At 42.9% G+C, this 20,641-nt stretch overlaps 1 protein-coding gene across 3 annotated transcripts in view; it reads left to right on the forward strand.

The window, feature by feature from the left end:
* Positions 1 to 20,641, forward strand: part of sh2b3 (SH2B adaptor protein 3) — a 238,434-nt gene that overhangs the window by 212,680 nt on the left and 5,113 nt on the right. For 2 of the 3 annotated variants that reach the window (XM_070887858.1, XM_070887857.1), the window contains exon 8: positions 19,200 to 19,878. In XM_070887858.1, the coding sequence (XP_070743959.1) occupies positions 19,200 to 19,498 (299 nt within the window). In that variant the 3' untranslated portion in view covers positions 19,499 to 19,878. Of the gene's footprint in view, positions 1 to 19,199; positions 19,879 to 20,641 lie in introns of those variants that run through there. The other variant, XM_070887856.1, reaches the window with a different exon arrangement.

Consider the following 20,641-nt stretch of genomic DNA (forward strand, 5'->3'; position numbering starts at 1 on the left):
CCATTTCCCCCAAAAAATTTGCTTCAGGAGTAAGTCAGTTAGGTACCATTTTTTTTTTTAGGTCTTTTTTTTTTCAAAAGGGGGCATTCCCAGACACTTACGCCAGTTTTGGCCATTTATGCCACTTTGGCCAGCAAAAACTTACTCCAAATCCACTTAGGTCAGTGTATGTGGCCAGCCCCGAAAAACCTTGCGGGCAGTTAAGAAAAAGCAGCGCACATTCAGTAGACATTAGGGCAGGGATAGGATGGAAGGGAACTGGAGAGGACCTCAACATCCAAGCAGCAAACATTAAGGAAAAGCTCAAACCAATAAAATACAATAAAAAAAGAAGTAAATCCTACCTTATCTTTAAAGTCTGCCTGGGAAAGGCAGCGGGCAGGCCTGTGCGTGAGGCCATTCGGCCTGGAATAGGGGAGGGAAGACGTGCACTGGGGAAGTCACAGATGCTGGGCTGGGGTGTATTGGGGGTTGGGGGGGAGTGACCGGAGGACTCACAGCTTGTGGGTCTGGAAGTCGCATTTCTACCCCCCTCCCCCCAAAAAAACTCTCCTCCTCCACACCCCCCCCTCCCAAACTCTCCTTCCCCCCCCCCCACCCCCCACCCAAAACTCTCCTCCTCCTCCTCCCCACCCAAAACTCTCCTCCTCCTCTCCCCAACCCCAAACTCTCCTCCTCCTCCTCTCCCCACCCCCCAAACACTCCTCCTCCTCCTCTCCCCACCCCCCAAACTCTCCTCCTCCTCCTCTCCCCACCCCCCAAACACTCCTCCTCCCCTCCCCACCCCCCAAACACTCCTCCTCCTCCTCTCCCCACCCCCCAAACACTCCTCCTCCTCCTCTCCCCACCCCCCAAACTCTCCTCCTCCTCCTCTCCCCACCCCCCAAACACTCCTCCTCCTCCTCCCCACCCAAAACTCTCCTCCTCCTCCTCTCCCCACCCCCCAAACTCTCCTCCTCCTCCCCTCCCCACCCCCCAAACACTCCTCCTCCTCCTCTCCCCACCCCCCAAACCCTCCTCCTCCTCTCCCCACCCCCCAAACTCTCCTCCTCCTCCTCTCCCCACCCCCCAAACTCTCCTCCTCCTCCTCTCCCCACCCCCCAAACTCTCCTCCTCCTCCCCTCCCCACCCGCCAAACTCTCCTCCTCCTCCCCTCCCCACCCCCCAAACACTCCTCCTCCTCCTCTCCCCACCCCCCAAACTCTCCTCCTCCTCCTCTCCCCACCCGCCAAACTCTCCTCCACCTCCTCTCCCCACCCCCCAAACTCTCCTCCTCCTCCTCTCCCCACCCCCCAAACTCTCCTCCTCCTCCTCTCCCCACCGCCCAAACTCTCCTCCTCCTCTTCCTCCCCACCCAAAACTCTCCTCCTCCTCCTCTCCCCACCCCCCAAACTCTCCTCTTCCCCCCACCCCCCCAATCAAACGTTTAAAGCACAGCCACACAAGCACAGCCACTAAATAAAAAATAAAAGCAAAGTCCTTACCTGCCCGGAAACTCAGCGAGCCGGCCGGCCAGTGAGGGAGACCACTCGGCCGGGGATAGGGTGCGGCGAGATCAGGCGTCCCTTCAGCCAGGGATAGGGGCTGTGAGCATCAGGTCCTGCTCACAACCCACAGGACGCGCTGGGAGGGCAGGAGATGTGCGCAGCTCTCACTGAGCATGTGCACAGGCGCTGGCAGTGCTTTGTGTGCTGGCCTGTTGCTCCGCCCCCCCCCCCCCTTCAGCCTCCACTCCGGGGACTGTACGCAGCGGCCAGGATGGGGGCGAGTTTTTGCCGGCGCTGTTCCAAGCGCAAAGTCGGCGCGCTTGCGGTCAGTGCGCTGACAAAACTGCTTGGGAAAAATCTAGCCCGTTGTCCTGTTACAGTTGCTTTAAATTAGTCAAGTTGAAGGCTGATAAAGTCAGGAAGGCAGTTACACATGTGTGAATTATTTTTCTCAGAATTGGCAGCTTTAATGAATAAAATGTTGATTCAAGTGCAGCAACACTACAGATTTTTTTAAAACTAACTATAAACAAGCTCCGGCCCATTAGCATTTGCAAAGAGAAAAAATAAAAGATGGGCTAACGTTACGGTTTATGGTGGTCATTTCTCCCGACACTTGCTGACTGACTTACTCTGTATTTTACAGCAATTCTTTGATTTTGACACTGTTGTGTTCTTGTGATTTTCCTTTTTAAAAGGTCCTGCTCAGCTGAGCTACATTCCGTATAGTTGACTATGCCAGTTATTGTTGAAACTATTTTGTGGGCCACACCATTGCAGTCACGCTCATACTATGAATATTGGTTTTAAGCCTGAACTTACAGAATCTAGACAGTTAGTGTGAAAGGGACATTTGATTGATAGAGGGACTACAGGCCACATCATAGGAACCTAGGAACAAATCCTTCAGCCCCTCGAACCTGTTTTGTCACTCTCTCAGATCATGGCTGATCAACTTCATTTACCCACCTTTGATCCATTTCCCTAGATACCATGATCTTATCCTGCAGAGGCTGGCCTGTGGTATGGGGAGATGTGACCAGATCAATCTCCCAAAACTGCATCAAAAATCAAGACATGTTTGCTGGTAATGAGATTGGGGAATATAAATGTTTGCTAAGTTTGCCCCCACTAAAAAGTGAAACAAAACTCTGATTCGCTTTTGTTTGATTTTTTTTTTCCTGCCATTTTTGTTCAGGTTTCTGCACGCACGGTGAGTGCTACTGGGGGAGGGGAAAGCTTGAGCCCAATTATGTGAGGAGAAGGCAGGGTTGAAATGGCGAGATTATCTGGGTTAATGGTGCTGCCCTGTGATGTTAGCTCAGCTGTCTAAAATTAGTAAAGCCAGCTCCCTCAGTGGGTTCAGTAGCACTCATTGCACCAATATATCAAAAAATGGACTTTGTTACTTTTACAAAAATAGCAGGAAAATTAATGTTCATGTATCTCACAACATTTTGAAAGGATGCGGAGTGTAATATTCCCTTTCTAAAAGAGGGGACAACAATTAATGAGCAATTGGAGAATTAAGCAGAAACAGGCTGAAAACCTTGTTGCTATAGAAACATCAAACCTAATGTAAAGAATATGAAATGGTTTAAGAGAAATGATCAAAAGTAAAACGAGAAGTTATGACGAGAGGATTACACACACCGATTTTGATGTATGCCTGTACCTTGACTCGGTGGTATAATAGCAGTACTTCATGTACTTAAGCAGATTTGTTCCTGAAATGAACACTTACTGCTGCAGATGTCTACACCATCTGTCAAATGCAGTTTTCTAGATAAACAGTAAAGGCCGCATCCACTGAAAGCCTGTCTACCTTTCCCTATATTTGGCTTGGTGCACTCAGTATGGGGGTTGTAACTGTCCCAGCTTCAAGCCACAGGAAGGTTTATTACGCAATTGGATTCTTGCCAAATATCGTTACGTATTCGAGCACAGTGTGGTTTCAATTGCTGTAAACCATTGACCTGGTCTATATATCTTAACTGGTAATGTCTGAATGTTATTTCCTCAACTACCTGTCTGCAAGTAGCACATGGAATTCCTTTTAACTTCAAACGCGCTGTTCTTGGAAATGTTTATTCCCATTTTTGTACACATTGTAAAAGCATAGAAACATTTTAGTCAATATATGCCATTATCCAGAAACACTTTACAGAACTTTAAGTTCATCCAAGAAATTGCAATTTTTTTCCTGCCAGTTCCCCCTCCCCACCCTGGATCTTTGAGCTTATTGATCAGGAGCAACAGCTGAGGCCAATCCAGTCCTCGCCAGTCACCCACACCTCCCACTGCTGGATCGTGATCAGAATTGGGAAACTGGACTGATTTTGCCCTCCCTAACCCTGGAGTGCTGGGGCCACTAATAGCGTTCGGACCACTGCCCCAATCATTTAGCTCATCAAAGCATGGGGATTGAACCTGCTCGGTCCTAGTGTGTGTAACTCAGCTATTCCCTGTTTACATTCAGCAGGCTATTGTGAAGTCACTTGACCATAAATTTGTATTTGTAAAAGTTGTGCAAACATTACTTTTAAGTCTGCTAACAAACTATTTGGATCCATTTTTTGATTTGCTGTTTTTGTTAAGTATCTTTTCATAATCTGTTTGAAAACCAAGTGCAGCACGAGATATCACAGACAGAATGGAGGCAACGGTCACCAATTCTCCCTTTTACCCCTCTCCAAAATGTACTGATACCTTCGTTTCTCTTTATTGCAAGAAATAAATTGTGCCACAATGGATAAACGTTACCCAGAGCTCCTGTTCCTGATCATTGTCCAATGATGCTGCTGACAAGCTCGCGTTTGTGGCCATCAGGCGAGAACTAGAACAGGTTTGGTTCTGAAGGTTTCCACCATCATAGAACCTTCCCATATTGTTTAAGCTCACACATGAAGAATGACAAGTTGTTCGAAGTACTGACGGACTGTCATCGCCTAAAAACCATACCTCATGCTAGTGCTTTCAGGGTGGGGGTGGGGAAGGGAAGAGAAAATGAAAGGACGGTTCCCATTAACTAGTATCTTACTGTGTAGAGTAACAGCCCCAACACAGAGAACTGAATCCTTTCCACACATTGATTGGAAACAGTGACAAACCTATCAGTCAGGTCAGGTGTTAAAACCTGCTACGGTACTGACACTAGACAGTACTATCTGCGACTAGCCAATGCTAAGTGCCGGGCAGCAGTCAAACCTGGTCACCTCCAGAAAGTGCCACTGGCTTCAAGCAGATGAATCTCTGAAGGAGTGGAGTGGGGCGTTAGAATGGAGGAAATGCCATCAAAAGGCAGGTGAGCTAATCCTGGAATTAGCCAGCTGCATCCACAATCTGCAAGCCGTGACACAGCTGCTGTACATAACAAGTGACTGAAAAAGCAACTGTGGACAGTCTGCAACACAACACCAGGGCCCTAAAGAGATGTGAAGGACAGTCACAGGAGCTCCAACGATAGTCGACTGATTTAGAACTGAGCTCCTCTTCAAAATGTTATCTCAGCCCTGACTTCAGAAAGTATTTGAATCATATTTTACAATAGAAGGCGGCCGTTCGGCCTATCGCACCTCTGCTAGCTCCCTGGCTGCCGCAATTGCCGACATAACAACATTCAAAAATAATGATAATATATGAAGCATCCTGAGGATATGATACGGTGATAGTTAAACGCACGTTATTTTTCTTTCTCGCTGCGATTTTACAAACTCCACGAGGGAAAATTGTTCCTGCGTTGCTACATCATTATATCATTACAGTGAGTGCATTGAAACCTTCGATTAGTTAACTCACTTCCGGGAATGCATTTTATTCCTTTATGCTTATAGAATTATGTTGCACGCTGTACTAATATTTTGAGTATATTCTGTGATCATTGTTTTTACAAATAATTTAATTTTAACAGCAAATATCTCTGCAGTTGATTGTTTAGTTACAACCTTACTTTACTTGTGGGAATTAGCTCCCTTATGATAGTCATTGCTGACCGGTCATTTGGCCAGCTCTCAAATATGAACTACATCTGTGGTTTATTACAAAGAAATTGACTTGGCAAACTGCTAGGATTTTTTTGGGTTTGGTTTTAGGTGGTTGTCATTTTATTTGTCCACTGAGTTTATTATTTCAGTATAGTTAACCATTGGATAACTAAACTGATTATTTTTGCAGCCATTGGATAACTAAACTGATTATTTTTGCAGAAGGCCAGCATAAAACCTGTATAAATGTGAGGCCAGCATTTTAAGTTCATTTAAAAAAAAAAGTCATTCCCTACTTAAAATATAAGTAACATGTCCCTTCCAGGCACTCTGATCAATGCACATTTTCCTGGGTCGGAGGGGATGTAGGAACACTGCCTTTGCAGGACAATTTTGATTTTCTACCTCTCCTGGCAAGATATGTTTTGCCCCATCTCGGTGCCACTTTTGATGGTACAGTTGTGAATCAGCGAGCTATGCTATGCCACCCCCGGTGTTTTGAATTGGAACCGTCTTTACAGTTTCCATATTGTAGAAAAATGCAGGGACAAAGAAAAGACCATTTGGCCCATCAGGCTCGTTCTTTCCCCAGCCCAGCCTGGAATTTCTTGCAGGAGGCGATACGTGAAGATTGCACCCAAAATTACACCCATTCTGCCGACGTCACATTTCCTGACGATCTCCTTGGCATATGCCCGAAAACCATTTCTTTAATGCAGAAATGTGATATTTTGCTTACTGAGTAGTGCATGGCAATAACATGCTTAATCTGCATGTCACAGAAAGATCTAGAATGGAATGCTGAGTGGGTATGGTGTGGCTTCTCTCTCATGGTGTGAGAATTTGTAACTCAGGGTTACAAAGCACCATTTGTTCTTTTGTGTACTTGTAGTGATTTCTCCTCCCCTTGTTCAGCATGTAATCTGTAGGACTCCTAGTTAATAGAATATTCTCCATTCAAAGTCGTGCAGCGGAGTTGTGGATGAATTTTAATATGAAACAGCAATGATCACAAAGCTTTGTATTGGACATGTACTTATTACGTAGCCTGACTCCAATATACGCTGCATTAATTGAATTTTCGATTCCTACTGCTGTCTGACAATTAGCTGTGCTATTCTATATTTCATTCTAGATTTTTATGATTCAACAACATTTATATATTGATTTTATGTATATTGATGACAGGAAATGTCTTTGTAGAGTCGAGAACAGGTGAAGCTTTCTCAGTTCTCACTTCCTCTTCCAAATTCAGTAAATGTAATCTCATAACCAGAACATCTTACCATAACCACTCACCACAGCCTCTGCTTCAGTGTGACCTTTCATTCACGTATGATGCAGCGTTACTCTTTCTGATAGAGTATCACTTCCTTGGTCTACTTCACTGGAAGTGGAACAGCTGGCTTTGCAATCTGTACAGTGAGTGCACGGATTAACGTCCGCAGACGAGCGGGTATAGCTGTGGTAGGTGAATCTACTCAAACTAGTTGCTGTGGACGTTTTCACTTCCCTGCATTTTCAAGGAATGAATCTAAAATCACCCACTAATAACTGAAGGATTTGAGGCTTTAATATGCAAAAAAGACTTGCATTTATAAAGCTCTGTTTCATGACCTCAGGACATTCCAAAGCGCTTTACAGCAATGAAGTACTTTTGGAGTGTAGTCGCTGTAGTAATGTAGAAAACGTGGCGGCCAATTTGCACACAGCAAGCTCCCACAAACAGTAATGTGATAATGTCCAGATAATCTGTTTGTGATGTTGATTGAGGGATAAATATTGGCCAGGCCAGGACACCGGGGATAACTCCCCTACTCTTTTTGAAAATAGTGCCATGGGATCGTTTACATCTAGCTGAGAGAGCACATGGGGCCTCGCTCTAATGTCTCATCCGAAAGACGGCACCTCCGACAGTGCACACTCCCTCAGTACTGCACTGGAGTGTCAGCCTAGATGCTCTGAGAGCAGAATCATTTTAGTGCAAAACACAGGATCTGTACTGCTTGTGTGCTGTCAGTATTCAGTGGGTAACAAATTATGATGTGGGTAAAAAAAATTGTACATTCTGCTCATGAACACATATTCTGGTGTTCTGGAGATATCCCACTTGCAATGTAGGGGGTAGGTGAAGGGATTACTCTTGAAGGTACAAGTACAAATAAGACAAGGCTGCTGGTGTCACAATCACACAGCGCAGGAAGGGTGAGAGGGTGGGGTTGTATGCAACCAACTTTTAGAAGTTTGTTTTTGTGATTAATCTTTTTATATATTCAGATAAAATAATGTAACATTGCAACAAGGTAATCGACAGTAAAATCGTACATTTAAGTGACTAACAGCCTCATGTTTTAGCATCCAGTGTGGTGTAAATATCGGGCCTGCAGTATTTTCAACTAAATTATCAAAAAAAAAAGTAATTATGATAAAATTCATTTGTCTGTAAAAAGTGTAGAATGAATGCTGTACTTATAAAAGATTATTTATTAAGCTTAACCTTAGCGGGGCTTAATCTAATGCACATGCATCTGAAGAGTTTGTATTCAATTCCCAGCTTCATCTGGTCATTAATGTTATTACCCTCATTCTACTGCGAGTGATCTCCTGGACTAGTTTAGATCACCTCAATGGGTCGTTGAGGAATTTCCCAGATTTTTCCCCCCCAAAATTGGCCTGGGTTTGTAATCTGGTTTTCTGCATCTCCCAGGAGATCACATGGTTTTGGGTGGGGTGGAGAGTATATGTTGTGATGCACAATGTATCGCAGTTGTGTGGGACAGGCTGGATGGACCAGAGGGTCTTTACCTGGCCATCATTGTTTGTACTTGCTAATTCTCAGCCAAGGTACAAGGTGATTATATATTTAGTGGGTGAGGAGGAGGATGGGTGCCGGGGTCGGGGTGGTGTCAGGATGTTTCAGCACAATAATGATAACTGCATTGGAGATGTCCATAGTGCGGTGCCCCAGTTGCTGCATTTTTCTGTTTGAAGAGGAACTGGTCAGAAGACAGTATGAAGGATTTTAGGATTAAAATGGGGAGAGAATATAATAAAGGCTATGTAATTTTTAGTTTTGGCACTCTGAGGCCTCCCTCCCCCCCCCCCCCCCCCCCCCACACACACACACACACACACACACACACACAGCTGTAAAGATAGCCATTTGCAACATATGGCATGATGCAAAATAACAGCTTTGAATATGAAACTAAAAACGATGAGGCATAAATTAAAATAATACAAAAGACAGTCTAATTAATGTAGACTAGAAAAGAACTTGTGAAACTATTTTTAATGTTGCAATAATTTGTGACTCACATCCCTCCTGTAGTAATTAAATATTTGAAGGATCATTAAAATCATATTTTGGCAATAGTGTAATTTCTGTGTTCACACTGATCAGGAGCTATTGGCCTGGATTTTGTGGTCAGTGGCGAAGTGACAGCACTCACCGTTGAGCTCGAAGAAAGCTGCCCACAAAGATCTAGCGATCTCTGGGGCATCGCTTTCACATTTCCCAATGTTAATTTGAATCTGGCACCAAGTCTAGGGATTTCCAGCATCCAGCAACAGTAATGTCATCAAGCAGGCTGAGCAACCAATCACATTGCAGACTTCTCAGACAGCAAACCAGGAAGTAAAATGCACTGATTGTCCTTCACTTTTTAATCATCTTACAGAGAGTGAAATACAGATTGGGATGTGCACATGGGATTAAGGTAGAAGTTGAAATATCAAAAAATATGGAATTTTTATTGTTATGAAGAAAATTGACAATCCACAAATATAAAATTAGTTTTTCAGGGCTAGAGAGGTTGATCAGCAGTAATTTGGACATAGTATGCCATTGAAAACCCAGTTACACCTCATTGAACAAGACTTAACTTTCTTGAGGGTTTTCAACAGCGATATTACAGCGTAAAAGGGGAAGTTCTCGTCGTTTCAGTGATTTCTCAAAGATTGCCGTTTACGTGGAGCTCAACAGCGCACCCTGTGGAGCAGCAGAGAATCACTAACAGCAACTTCTGGAGTTCCACGTTTAACTACACGTGCGGACGCCAGAAGTTGCCAGTTTCACAGGGTAATGATTGCAAACGCTGATAGTTTTGCCGTTATTGCAACAGCAAAATCCAGGCCATTGCTTTTCCTTTAGACAGTGGATGGAAGTCTCCTTTGCTGAGAGAGATTGTGAAATGAGTTTGGCCATTTTCAATCCAGCTCTTGCAGGACAATGGCTTACAGCACAAAACTGACTCTAATTTGCCACTTAATTATTAATGCCACTTGGATGGGCACAAGGCCGATTAGGTGTGGAAAATGGGGGCGTGAGGGGGGAAGAACGCCACTTCTGTGGTTTGACCTGAGGGGCACATTGTTGGGAAAGAGAAAGGGGAACCACACTGACAGTAGATGCCTGAAATGGGAGAGTGTTTAATTCCCCAGCACTTTGAGCACAGTAACAATCAGAAAACAGTGGACGTCAGTATTTGCTGCTGCTATGTTGTTGAGGTTTGTAGACAGATAACTGAAAGTGGAGTCTCTCTACAGATACCCACTCCAGATACATATAGGTTTCAGCCTTTGTAACCTGCCTCGCACTATATCAACATGGATAAGTTCAAACCCTAGTCAGCCGTTTCTTTGAGAACTTTATCTGAAGCACATACTTTCTGTAGCTGAGATAAATGTTTACATGTTGGAATACTCTTCCGATTTGTCATTTATTTTTGTGCTCTGGCTTTGTTTAGTTCTCGGTTTCAATTGACACAGGAAATGTCTTGATATAATTAATGAGATCTTCCAAATAGTAGGAAGGCCTATGATTCTCAACAGTGTGCTGTTTGTTTCAACCAAACCATGGGGAGGAGAGGTACTCCCAGATAGCTAGGGAGCAAAGTCAGGGGTCTTAGCAGCTAGTATAGGATGGAATGGACAGAGGGGAGGAACATGGCTCCTTTCCTGTTGGCCCGGGTATGAAGTGTTTAAAATCATGAAGTGTTTAGATAGAGTAAATAAAGAGAAACTTCCCAATGGCTGAAGGGTCGATAATCAGAGGACACAGGTTTAAGGTGATTGGCAAAAGAACCAAAGAAGGATGCATCGCATACCTTCAGGAAAAGCGAATAATAGGAGAGAGATGATATTAACAAATTTAAGATCTTTGAAAATTATAAATGTAATAGTGTTTCCTTTAGTTGAAGGAGTTTGCTGTCAAGTTACTTTATTCATGATGTGGGTGACACTGCAAATAAAATAGGAAGTGAGAAAATTGATTGATGGGGTGGTGGAAACAGATTCAATGGTAGCTTTCAATGAGGAATTTGATAAACACTTGGAAAAAAAATTGCAGGGATATGGGAAAGAGCCGGGGAGAGGGACCAAGTGGATTGCTCTTCGAAAGAGCTGTCGCAGACTCAGTGATCTCCTTCTGACTGTATGATTCTATGGTTCTGTGACTTGTTGTAGGAGCAACATCAAGCAGGGAGAAAAATGAGTAACAATGGGTTGGAGAAATTTTGTAAATTTAATAAATCCATGATACACATTTATCACTTTTTTTTCATACTAGTGCAGCACGCCAAATTTAAAACGAGGTGCCCTATATAATTCACCTGAAGGAGAAAGGTGGGGAAATGAAACATGAATGTTAAAAAGTAAATAAATTGTAAGTGTCTGTTCTAATCTTTCTGAAAGGCAGTATTATAACTTGTAAAATGTTGTAGTTACGGGTTTAGCAGTAACAGGAATTATTCCTGGCGTATTTCATGGGGCACCTCATGTTTTGAGCTCCTCCGATCTCTCCCCTTAGTCGACTTGCTGGCTGTATTTGCGCTGGCAAATTCCTCACACACAAGATAGACTTGGAGGCAAAGGACATGGGATAAAATTACAGGAAAATTACCGCTTTGGTCTGATTTTTATTATTTTCTCTGCCCTCATTTCCTGCCAGATTGTCACTTATCAATGCTGGTTTTCCTGCAGGAGGAAACTATCTCATCAGAAAATTGCCGAGCAAGTTTTACATTGCAAGTCTATTTGTACGTAACAGTGGGAAAATCCTTCTTTGCCAATTCCTGTGTGTGTATATGTAAGTTGTGGGGGGTTTTCATTCACAGTCCCTCTATCAGTCTCTGAATACTCAACAAAACTCATTTTCATTTGAGTTTGCTGCTGTTCAAGCTTCAGTTTAAATGATTGTAGCAATATTCTTTTACTAAAGAACATATTTCTTAAATAAAATTAAAATAAAACATGATAAAAGATGAGTAAAATGCAGAGAAAAATTTACATTTTTCTTTGTAATTTCTTGGGTTGCATTCTAAAAACTTGTTAAAATATGTTTGTATGATGATCATCAAATGCTGGTCAGTATTTGGAGATAGTTCATGGTACTTGATTTGGAACTGTGAGAAACTTACAAAGCTGTTTCCTCATTGTGTTCATAAACCATATCAAAGAGATGCTGAGTCCTGTTCATGTATATGGGACTGTAACATTCCATATAATGTGTCTCTGAGGAATATCTTAATGAAAAATAAGTGCTGTTCACCAGTTTCTCAGAAGTAAAAATATCTAAGAAAAGTATTTTAAGTACTAGTGACATACATAAGCACAGTAAATCATTTCAAGCCTTCCATTAATGGTAGAGGTGTGGAATACATGGTAGTAAATTGTCAGTAATGCAATGTGGCAAAATGATTTAGCAACATTTGCACTGTCACCTTTGATAATGGCATCTTGTAAATTGTTTAGTGGGATGTGAAAAAATGCCAATCAGCCCATCAAGGCCATGTCTTCCACGAACCAGTACAAGCTACCTCAAACCAAAGCAAAATACTGAGAAGGCTGCAAATCTGAAATAAAAAAAACAAAAACACTGTAAATACTCAGTCGGTCAGGCAGCATATGTGGAGAGAGAAACAGAGTTAACAGTTAACGTTTCATGTCGATAACCTTTCATCAGAACTGGAAAAGTTAGAGATGTAACTGGTTCTAAGCAAGTTCAGAGGCAGGGAAAGTGGGTGAGGGTGTGGGTGGGGTTGGGGGTGGGGGTGGGGGGGGGGTGGAAGGAAAGATGAAGTGAGTGGAGTCAAAGGAGAAGTTGTTCAATGCAAGAACAAATTCAGCAGGGTGGAGGAGGATGATAGTGGATGGTGACTGGTTAGGCCTCCGTTCAAGGAAGAAGCGGAGGGCCTATTGCCTATCCTGGTGGGGGATGGAGGTGTAGAGGGTCTGGATGTCACTGGGTGAAAAGGAGACAGTTAGGGCCAGGAAACTAGAAACTGTTCAAGCGATGGAGGGCGTGGGAAGAGTCTGGATATGGGGAGAAAAAATAAAGTCGAGATAGGAAAAAATAATTCTGTGGGGCAAGAACAGGCTGAAATTATGTGTCTACCAGGTCAGTCCTGTTTGTAGATTTTGGGAAGGAGGTAGAAGTAGGCTGTGTGGGGTTGGGGGAACGGAGGTTGGAGGACGTGGAGGGAAGATCTCCAGCGGAGATAATAGTGACAGTCTGGGAAATGATGGCTTGATGACAAATTACCTTACTGTGGGCTCTCCACCCCACTAACTTTACCTGCTGAGGGAAAGAGCTACATAAATATATCCTGACTCCCAACCGCAGTCAAGCAAGACTCTTTATATTTTTAAAACAATCATTTGTCTCCACTATTCAGCCCTGGCCTGCCCATCACAAATAACATCTCACACATTCCCCATTACGAGCCTCAGCAGCAGAGGAACCACTGCGCCCCAGAGGAATGGCTAGTGATCTCATTAACTCCCAGCACAGTTGTTGCCATTCTTCTGATATTTCAGGAAAGTGACACCGACAACAATTTGAGACACACTGGAAGTTAAAATTGAAAGAGTTATCGAGAAGTGCCAAAGTTATGTTTGTACTACTGAATTAGGACTAACAGAAAGAAAGGTCGCGTTTATTTCCAACACCAGATTTCTGATTGGTCGCCTTGGAGGATAAGTCCTGATTTCTGATTGTTCCTCCTGGAGGACAAGACACACCCAGCCATTTATCTGTAATGTGTAATTCGATTCTGCCTGCTTAAGTAATCAAGTACTTTGCAAAGTATAATTTGAGCCATTCTGACTGCCAGACTCCAAACAGAGCTCAACCTCGCTGATTAAGACCTTCTCGCACCCCCAAAAAAATTCCTGCCCCTCACAAGAAGTTCCTAAGCTTCAACCCCCCTCCTCGAGTTTCTGATCTTTTCCGTCCCAACAAGTTCCTGACCTCCCCCGTCCCCAAATTCCTGACGTGTTTTCTCACTTTCTCCCCCTCCCCAAGTTCCTGACCCCCCCCACCCAAATTCCAGACGTTCTTTCTCCCCCCATCCCGTTCCTGATCTTATGCCCAAGTCCCTGACATTCCTTCCCTCTGGGTTCCTGACCTCCCCCCAACAAATTCCTACCCCCAACTGGGTTCTTGATCACCCCTCCTCTCCCCCCAAAGATGGGGCATTGTGTGTGGGTCACGGATTGTTAACAGGTTTACTGGATATGAAGTGAATAGTGACAATGTCATGACTTCAGGATTTCGTCCAGTCCAATGATGTCACTTACCACACACGCGCCGAGCTTTTTGAGAAATCAACTAGCTCTAGGGGAGGAGAGGCAGAACCTGGTGCAGGTGTAAAGGGAGTGGGGTTGAAAGAAATTGGTCCGTCTTACCATCTCGATCTCGTTCTCATCCCCGCTACTTAGACTGGATTGCATTGTTCCCCCATCCCCACGGTTCTGTCCCTGCTCTTTACACACTCGCCCTCTGCTGAGTTCCTGACCTCCTTCCAATCCCCTTCGATTCTCTTTCACCCCTGATTCCCATTCTCTCTCCCCCTCCGATCTCCTCGCTACTCCCCCCACCCCCCCATCCAATCCCATCCAATTTCCTTTCGATCCTCTCTGTTCTCTTTTCCGTTTCCACCCCCGCACCAGTGGATCCAGTGATCTTCGCCTTACGAAGCTGAAGAAAGTGTGGCCCATGGCGCAGGCCACAATTGTTGAGTACTGTACATGCATGGCTTCGGTAACAGCGTGCATGCACAGAATGGGATCGGTGCGCATTCGCAATTCTGGGATAACATGCACAAAAGGCTGCAAAGATGTTTATCATTGTGATTATCTGCACAAAGAAAAGCAAAATTAAACTTCCCGGGGTTGGCAAGATGGAGACTGCACAGGCATTATTGCTGCAACTTTGTTTACATCTCAGATACACTCCAACACAAATGTTTTACACAATATTTTAGTTGTTTGTGACTTCTGCTCGAGTATATTCTGCTTTTAATAGTGAGCTTTGTAAGTACTTACTACACTTTTCAGGCTTGAAATGATACGGAGCTGGATGTAGGAGTCATAAGTAGTTCAGGAATTTGCAACCAATTGCCATGTTTAGTTAACCAGATTGGGAATTTGGATTCCAGGCAGCGTATCACAATACAGCTGTGTCAGCCACGTTTGTTTTTAATACCTTAGTTCATAAAATCAAATTAGTGATAACACTGCATGAATGAGCACATATTCTAAAGCCTGTCTGCAGCCAGCAATTACCTGAAATAAGTTTAACAAAAATGATTTTATCTTTTGGTAAACTTAATTTACTAAAGAAGCTTTGCTTTCAAACATGCCACCAATTCAAACATTCTGTATTATTTCAGGAGTTCTTTTAATAGCAATTTTAAACATTTTCTACTGCAGGCTTACACGATGATAAATAGAAATAAAAATATCCCAACAGTGGATAGTCAAGGGGCTATAGGGCGGGAGGAACTTATCACAATCACTATCACTAAGGGGGTGATACTCAGTAGGATAATGGGACTAAAGGCAGATAAATCCCCTGGACCTGATGGCTTGCATCCTAGAGTCTTAAGAGAAGTAACGGCAGGGATAGTGGATGCATTGGTTGTAATTTACCAAAATTCCCTAGATTCTGGGGAGGTCCCAGCAGATTGGAAAACTGCAAATGTAACGCCCCTATTTTATTTTTTTTTTAAAAAGGAGCCAGACAAAAAGCAGGAAACTATAGACCGGTTAGCCTAACATCTGTGGTTGGCAAAATGTTGGAGGCCATTATTAAAGAAGCAGTAGCAGGACATTTGGACAAGCATAATTCAGTCAGGCAGAATCAGCATGGATTTATGAAGGGGAAGTCATGTTTGACAAATTTGCTGGAATTCTGAGAGGATGTAATGGACATGGTGAATAAAGAGGAACCAGTGGATGTGATGTATTTGGACTTCCAGAAGGCATTTTTGCTAGGTGCCACATAAAAGGTTACTGCACAAGATAAAAGTTCACGGGGTTTGGGGTAATATATTAGCATGGATAGAGGATTGGCTAACTAACAGAAAACAGAGAGTCGGGATAAATGGTTCATTCTCGGGTTGGCAATCCGTAACTAGTGGGGTGCCGCAGGGATCAGTGCTGGGACCACAACTATTTACAATCTACATTAACGACTTAGATGAAGGGACCGAGTGTAACGTAGCTAAGTTTGCTGACTATACAAAGATGGGAGGAAAAGCAATGTCTGAGGAGGACACAAAAACCCTGCAAAAGGACAGAGACAGGCTAAGTGAGTGGGCAAAAATTTGGCAGATGGAGTATAATGTTGGAAAGTGTGAGGTTATGCACTTTGGCAGAAATAAATTGAAGAGCACGTTATTACTTAAATGGAGAAAAATTGCATGGTGCTACAGTACGGCAGGACCTGGGGGTCCTGGTGAATGAAACACAAAAGGTTAGTATGCAGATATAGTAAGTGATCAGGGAGCCCAATGGAATCTTGGCCTTTATTGCAAAGGGGATGGAATATAAAAGCAGGGAAGTCTTGCTACAGTTATACAGGGTATTGGTGAGGCCACACCTGGAATACTGCATATGGTTTTGGTTTCCATATTTAAGAAAAGATATACTTGCTTTGGAGGCAGTTCAGAGAAGGTTCACGAGGTTGATTCCGGAGATGAGGGGGTTGACTTATGAGGAAAGAATGAGCCTCTACTCATTGGTACTCAGAAGAGTGAGAGGTGATCTTATCGAAACGTATAAGATTATGAGGGGGCTTGACAAGGTGGATGCAGAGAGGATGTTTCCACTGATAGGGGAGACTAGAACTAGAGGGCATAATCTTAGAATAAGGGGCTACCCATTTAAAACTGAGATGAGGAGAACTTTCTTCTGAGAGTTGTAAATTTGTGGAATTCGCTGCCTCAGAGAGCTGTGGAAGCTGGGTCATTGAATAAATTTAAGACTGAGATAGACAGTTTCTTAACTGATAAGGGAATAAGGGGTTACGGGGAGCGGACCAGAGTCCATGATCAGATCAGCCATGATCGTATTGAATGGCGGAGCAGGCTCGAGGGGCTGTATGGCCTACTCCTGCTCCTATTTCTTCTGTTCTTAGTTGCATTTATTTAAAATTTATACTAAAACCGATTACTGCCATTTGATATAAAGAGTAATATTAGTATTTTACAGCATTGTCACAAATATGCTGTTCTAAATCTTAAACTTACAGTCTTGGGAACTGTTATGCTGCTTGTCTCTTTCAAGCATGCTTGTGAGGTAATGAGCAATTTCTTCAGCTGCCAATGTGAATTAAGAGTTTAGGCTGCTTTGTAGATTTCAGCATTGTTACTCTTTTGGGGTTAACCCACCCCTCCCACCTTCCTTAATTTCTTCCCCTCCACTCTTGAAGAATCTGTCATTCTGGCTGCGATACAGTTTCCAGTAAGTTTTTAATGGAAGGATGAGTTACAAGAGCCAAATAGCACCTCTCGTGGGGTGGGTGGTATTGCAGGTTTAAGAACATAAAAAGCAGGAGTAGGCCATACGCCCCCTTGAGCCTGCTCCGCCATTCAATAAGATCACGGCTGATCATCGACCTCGACTCCATTTTCCCATCCGATTCTTATATCCCTTGATTCCCCTAGAGTCCAAATATCTATCGGTCTCAGTCTTGAATATACTGAACAATTGAGCATCCACAGCTTTTTGGGGTAGAGAATTCCAAGGATTCACAACCCTTTGTCTCCTCATCTCAGTCTTAAATAGCCTACCCCTTATCCTGAGACCAGCCAGGCAAAACAGCCTCTCAGCATCCACTGTCAAGCCCTCTCAGAATCTTATGTTTTAATAAGATCACCTCTTGTTGAGCTCCAAAGACCCATTCTACTTGTTATCTCTCCTCATCGAACAACCCTCTCATCCCAGGAATCAATCTAGTGAACCTTTGTTGCATCCACTCTAATACAAGGTACTGGGACCAAAACTGCGCACAGTACTTCAGGTGTGGTCTCATCAAACTCTGTACAATTGCAGCAAGACATCCTTATACTCTTGTACTCCAACCCCCTTGCAGTAAAGGCCACCATACCATTTGCCTTCCTAACTGCTTCCTGTTAACTTCCTGTGTTTCGTGCACAAGGATACCTAAATCCCTCTAAACACCAACATTTAATAGTTTGTCCCCATTTAAAAATATTTTACCAGAGTGAATAACCTTACATTTCCCCACATTATACTTCATCTGCCACCTTATTGTCCAGTCACTTAACCTGTCTATATCCCTCTGCAGACTATTTTTGTTTCCCCCGCAACTTACTTTCTCACCTAGCTTGAATACGTTACACTCGGACCCTTCATCCAAGTCATTAATAGATTGTAAATAGCTGAGGCCCCACCACTGATCCTTAGGCACCACTAGTAACAGGCTGAAAACCTGAAAATGACCCGTTTATTCCTATTTTCTGTTTTGGAGGAAGCAGAACATGAAGGTGAACAGTTGTAATATGAGGCACACTCACAATTTTGCTACCAGGAGTTGAATTTATCTTCAAAGATAAAGTAACTGGCATTAGATAATGAAAGTTAACACCATCTTTGTGTTTTATTGCATATGACGACACTTATTTCAAGGACACTCAGATGCACTTCATTAGGGGGATTTCTTGTTCATGTTCAAAAAACGAGTAAAAGTCTTTTCATAGAGACAATATAGAAGTAACTAGCCTTACCAGTTTTTTCTATTAGTACTTACTTCACTGAGATATTTGCACCCAAAATCATACTTTAAAAGTTTCAAGGAGCAAGGCAAGGACGATGAAAGGTCTGATTTCTGTCAAAATAGCGGTAAGGCTAATGATCCGCTCCGTTATTTATGCATAAATGGTACAGTAACTTCAGGTGAGGAGCAGATTGACGGTTACGTGCCAATACGAAGACCGATACAAAATATTTGTTCATTGTCTCTGCCATTTCCCAGTTCTCCATTATTAATTCCCCATTCTCAACCTTTAGGGGACCAACATTTACTTTAGCCACTCTTTTCCTTTTTTATGTACCTGTAGAAACTCTTACTATCTTTTTATATTTTGTGCTAATTTACTTCCATAATCTATCTTTCCTCTCTATCAATCATTTTTGTTGTTGTTCTTTGCTGGCTTTTAAAAGTTTCCCAATCCTCTAGCCTCCCACATTGTATGTCCTTGTTTTCAATTTGATACCATCACTTATTTCCTTAGCCACGGATGGTTATCTCTTCTCTTATATACATCGACTGTTGTGAAGTCGCTGTATTTGAACGGTAGATATGAATTAAACTCGCTGCAGAAAGTTAAGTCTTGTCATTTTAAGTGCAAGGTTTTGCCAGAAGTGGTTTGAAGATTCACATTAGCAGTTCCTAAAAGATTACTTTGTTTTGTTTTCAAAGGAACCCATTCTCCAACCAGTGCATCAGTGTTGCCATTTTCTGTCCATCGCTGGAACTCAGAACCCAGTCTTGCCCACATGGCTCCTTCCAACTGCAATATATCGGAAACTCTTCTTTCCAGACCAGCACCAGAACAGGTGTTCCACACAGTGCCCCCTCCCGAGGAATCTCTTGCTGGCCTGCGGCGCAGCGGCTCAGTGGTTGTGCCAACAAGGCGCCAACGTGACTCGGACTATGAAATGGGATCTGCTGCCAGAGGTCGTTCACGGGCCATTGATAATCAGTATATGTTTCTTTGATTTAATTACAAAAGACAAGTCTCTTGTTCCATAATTAAATCTACTTTAACATTGAAACGTTTTCAGGTTTCCCACGAAAACGTGAATGTATTGCTGTTTGAGTTGAGGCAGGAGACAAACCTTCGGGGTAAATGTGTTTGCTCTGAAATGTGTCTCTTGGACTATTAGGCCTGTTGAAGGGCCTGTTTACACAGTAAGTTGTATAGCTTTGTTTTCGATTTCTCTTAAAATAGGTGTCTTTGCTTGTCGAAAAGAGGACTGTTTCCTAATGATTGGAAATACACAAAGCTTTTTATTTACTTTCATTTTGCTTTTGTACAAATTGTATATTGATTGAATATAATGTTTAAAGCATATTTCTTTATATAATATCTTATTTCAATTAACCTTTCTAAAATTATTCTGGAAAATACTTTTAACTCAATTGCTAAAATGCAGCAATGTTCCATGATTTACAATACAGGCATTATTGCTCATTGCATTTAAAGGCAAGATTACAACCACTTGTCTGGGTTTACAAGTCCCAGTTAAAGTAGAAGTCATAATGGGGAACAAAGAAATGGCAGACCAATTGAACAAGTACTTTGGTTCACTATTCACTAAGGAGGACACAAACAACCTTCTGGATATAAAAGGGGTCAGAGGGTCTAGTAAGGAGGAGAAATTGATGGGATTGAAGGCCGATAAATCCCCAGGGCCTGATGGACTGCATCCCAGAGTACTTAAGAAGGTGGCCTTGGAAATAGCGGATGCATTGACAGTCATTTTCCAACATTCCATTGACTCTCAATCAGTTCCTATGGAGTGGAGGGTAGCCAATGTAACCCCACTTTTTAAAAAAGGAGGGAGAGAGAAAACAGGGAATTATAGACCGGTCAGCCTGACATCAGTTGTGGGTAAAATGATGGAATCAATTATTAAGGATGTCATAACATCGCATTTGGAAAATGGTGAGATGATAGGTCCAAGTCAGCATGGATTTGTGAAAGGGAAATCATGCTTGACAAATCTTCTGGAATTTTTTGAGGATGTTTCCAGTAAAGTGGACAAAGGAGAACCAGTTGATGTGGTGTATTTGGACTTTCAGAAGGCTTTCGACAAGGTCCCACACAAGAGATTAATGTGCAAAGTTAAAGCACATGG

Source organism: Pristiophorus japonicus, chromosome 8 (assembly GCF_044704955.1).
Source record: "Pristiophorus japonicus isolate sPriJap1 chromosome 8, sPriJap1.hap1, whole genome shotgun sequence".
NCBI classification, from domain to species: Eukaryota; Metazoa; Chordata; class Chondrichthyes; family Pristiophoridae; genus Pristiophorus; species Pristiophorus japonicus.